Source organism: Sinocyclocheilus rhinocerous, unplaced genomic scaffold (genome assembly GCF_001515625.1).
Source record: "Sinocyclocheilus rhinocerous isolate Xijiao unplaced genomic scaffold, SAMN03320098_v1.1 scaffold853, whole genome shotgun sequence".
NCBI classification, from domain to species: domain Eukaryota; kingdom Metazoa; phylum Chordata; class Actinopteri; order Cypriniformes; family Cyprinidae; genus Sinocyclocheilus; species Sinocyclocheilus rhinocerous.
In genome coordinates this window covers 813355-817411 of record NW_015627738.1, presented here as the reverse complement: position 1 = coordinate 817411, position 4057 = coordinate 813355, and the positions used below count along the sequence as shown (strand labels likewise).

The 4057-nt window shown below is 32.4% G+C and overlaps 1 protein-coding gene across 2 annotated transcripts in view; it reads left to right on the top strand.

Moving 5' to 3' along the window:
* Positions 1 to 4057, top strand: part of txlnbb (taxilin beta b) — a 9680-nt gene that overhangs the window by 3520 nt on the left and 2103 nt on the right. For both annotated transcript variants that reach the window (XM_016546263.1, XM_016546254.1), the window contains exons 4-8: positions 792 to 962; positions 1513 to 1707; positions 2738 to 2857; positions 3054 to 3128; positions 3213 to 3305. In XM_016546263.1, coding sequence (XP_016401749.1) covers positions 792 to 962; positions 1513 to 1707; positions 2738 to 2857; positions 3054 to 3128; positions 3213 to 3305 — 654 coding nt within the window. The remainder of the gene's footprint in view (positions 1 to 791; positions 963 to 1512; positions 1708 to 2737; positions 2858 to 3053; positions 3129 to 3212; positions 3306 to 4057) is intronic.

The window sequence follows — 4057 nt, the reverse complement described above, 5'->3', positions numbered from 1 at the left end:
AATAGTGAAATGAAAAAAAAAAAGGTAAATATTCACACATTCATTTGGAAAAATCATCAATTATTTTTTTGTTGTTGAAATTTTTAATTTCAGTACAGCCCCATATTAAGCTGTCTTGTACATTTCCAATAAATCATCTTTAAAAAAGAAATAAATATATAATAAAATAACCTTTACATTTCCAATAAATAATCTTAATAAATAAATAAATAAATAAATATTATTTATTTATATAGTACATATAACTAACGTATTAAATACTATGCGGAAACTAGACTTATGTTTGTGACTTTAATATACTTTTAAGTATAATTTAAAGTATATTAAGCATATTAAAAAACAGAAAGACTTTGAATTCTTCTATGTAAAATATATTTTATTTCAGCACTGATTTGTTTAGGGTTGTCCTGTGTTAGGCTGTCTCGTATTGTACATTTCCAAATAATCATCTTAAAAAAAAAAAACAAGTAAGTGAATAAATAAATAAATAACTGAGGCTCCCATAAAAAACAAACAAACAAACAAAAAACACTGACCTGGTAAAGACAATCATCAACAATGTTCTGCCTTTGCTTTCATAAAAATGTAACTTTTTTTTACCTTTGCAACGTAAAAAAATTAATTTAAATATTTAAATAATAGTAAAATAAAACAAACAAATTAAAAAAAGTAATAAAAAAAAACTTTCCAGCTTGGTATATTGAGATGGTTTTCTCTACTGTATATACTGGTTTTATATTTCTGTAAATAAAAGAGATCATAATTATATTATGTGTACATGTAACCTGCAGTTGGAGGAGCACCGCTCGGACCAGAAACAGCTGAAGGTCTTGCAGAAGAAACTTCTCCAGGTGCTGAAGGAGAAGGATCAGCTTCAGAGCGAACACAGCCGAGCCGTTCTGGCCCGCAGCAAACTAGAAGGCCTGTGCAGAGAGCTGCAAAGACACAACAAAACACTAAAGGTGACAGTATCATCTCATGTGTTAAAACATCTGGGTTTGCTTGAACCACTGATATCTGCTAATGAGCATGAATCAAAACCTGCTAGTCAATATTAAAAAGACAAACGTGTGTTAGTAAAAGGGTCGTGTTTTCCATTTTGAAAAAGTTATTTTTAAAGTAAATTTCTTAGATTTTAAATATTTTATCAGACAAATAATGTTTCAATGTTAATATTGGCATTGAAATTGCTTTTTTACTATGCTAAATCACAGTACGCTGAAAAAATTATTGATTTGGATGGAAAAATTGATAAGTAATAAATAAAAAGTCACAAATAACTCCTAAAAAAATGGGAAGTAATACATTGAATTAAACATGACATTCTGAAGTAGAAAGACTTCATACTCCAATAATAAAAAACATTTTTACAGTGTAAAATGGTTTATATTTTGCCCTGTACAAACATAATAGAACTAAACATAAATTATGGCATTATGACAAAGTTATTTTTACTAAAACTATAAAACGTTGACACACAACTCCATATCCACCATCATGCTTTTGGTGCAGGAGGAAACTCTACAGCGGTGTCGTGAAGATGATCTGAAGCGGAAGGAAATCACCACACATTTCCAGAACACACTGACGGACATCCAGGCCCAGATCGAGGAGCACAACAGCCGAAACAACAAACTGTGCCAGGAGAACAGCGACCTGGCTGAGAAACTCAAGGACCTCATATCTAAATATGACCAGCGAGAGGCGGTAAGAGAAAACTACAGGACGTCACTCTGGTTTGACCTGAGATCATATCATTTGAATCTATCTATCTATCTATCTATCTATCTGTCTATCTGTCTGTCTGTCTGTCTGTCTTTTCTATTTTCATTAAAATTGTAGTTAAAGTTTTAGTAATTTTTTTAATGATTTATTTTATACATATATAGTATTAATATAGTATAGAATAAACTTATTCTATAATAAAGAAGTTAAACTTAAATTTAAATTTGTCCAAAATGCAGATGAGTTTGTTTCTTCATTAGAACAGATTTAGAGAAATGTAACATTGCATCACTTGCTCACCAGTGGATCCTCTGCAGTGAATGGGTGCCGTCAGAATGAGAGTCCAAACAGCTGATAAAAACATCACAATAATCCACACCACTCCAGTCCATCAGTTAACATCCTGTGAAGTGAAAAGCTGCATGTTTGTAAAAAACAAATCCATCATTAAGATGTTTTTAACTTCAAACCAAGTCCTCTATCCATAATATTGCTTTCTCCAGTCATCTGGTCTGAATTAGGAGAGAAATATGCACAGATCAAGCACAGTTTACAAGTGAAAATAGTTCTAAACACATATTTGGGTGGATTTTCATGTGAGAGGACAACAGGGGATGGACTTTTTCAGTGGAGGAACCGTTATGGACTATAGACTCATATTTTTACGGGTTTAAGTTCAAATGTCTTAATGTATTTGTTTCTTACAAACACGCAGCTTTTGGCTTCTCAAGATGTTAACTGATGGACTGGAGTGGTGTGGATTATTGTGGTTTTTATCAGCTGTTTGGACTCTCATTCTGACGGCACCCATTCACTGCAGAGCATCCACTGGTGAGCAAGTGATGGAATGCTACATTTCTCATAATCTGTTCCCATGAAGAAACAAACTCATCTACATCTGGGATGGTATGAGGGTAAATTTTCAGCAAGTTTTTATTTTTGGGTGGACTAAATGTCATTATAAATAATTACATTTAAGGACTCATAGGTTGTGTTTTTGGCCTTCATGCAGAATCTTGAAAAAGTATTCAAGCACAGAGACCTGCAGCAGAAATTATTGGAGACAAAACTCACACAGGCCAGCATGATGCTCAAAGATGCTGAGGAGAAACACAAGCTGGAGAAGGAACATGTCAGTAAAACATCTAAAGATTTCACATAATAAAATATATTTTTATTGCACAAATTATTTTTCTGCTAGTTTGAGTCCAGTGAAATATAAACAATGCGTTATTGCCAATGCCGTTATTGCCACTTTTGAAATAAGTGTTGTTTTCTGGGACTGGGACTGTTGTTCTACTTACTTCCCATCTATATTTATTCTCCAGTTACTGAAGCAGACTGCAGAGGCCAAAATACAGGTTAAAATTCTGAAAGAACAAGAGACTGACATAAAGGCTCAGGTAAATTTACATCAGATAATACACATCTCTATTGTTTTCTTAAATCGTGTATGTTCAGAAATGAACACATTTATTTTCTGTTAGCTTGCTGTATATTCTGAGAAGTTTGATGAATTCCAAGGAACGGTGTCTAAGAGCCACAATGTGTATGCCAGCTTCAAACAGGACATGGACAAGGTGTGTGTCTCTGAAATATTCAAATATTCTCTTCAAATCTTTTGATACCTTCCTCCGACATAGTCACCCCCCCACCCCCCCGCCACCAAAAACATATATGTATATATTATTGAAGCTTTTGCACATACTTTTCAGAAATGTGGTTAAGTCAAGTCCAATCTTTTCAAACATGTCGAAACTTGTTTACAGTCTCACATTAAATGCATCAATGTTTAGTATGTTTTTGGCTATTAAAAGGGTCTCGGGGTCTCTCAGACCCTGAACAGAACATTAGGGTTAATTTCTAGCATGTTTAGTCAGGGTTATTATTGACAACTAAGACTAAAACTATTAAAAACATTTTAGTTAACTGAAATAAATCTGAAAACAAATTGGCTGAAAATCTTAAACTAATTGAAGTTTAAATTGAAGTTTCAGATGAAGCACTAAAATTACTAAATGGAAATGTATAAAAACTAAAACTGAAACTAAAATAAAAATAAAACTGAAATAAAAATAAATTAAACCTAAATAGTAATATTTAAAAAATAAAATGACAAAAACATAACAAAATAATCAACTAACTAACAAATAAAGAAAGAAAGAAAGAAATCAAACCCTTCTGAATCCATTCTGAATTCTGTTAATTTAAAGGGGTCATATGATGCGATTTCAAGTTTTCCTTTCTCTTTGGAGTGTTACAAGCTGATTGTGCATAGATAAGATCCCTGAAGTTGCAAAGACTAAAGTCTCAAAACCAAAGAGATATTCTC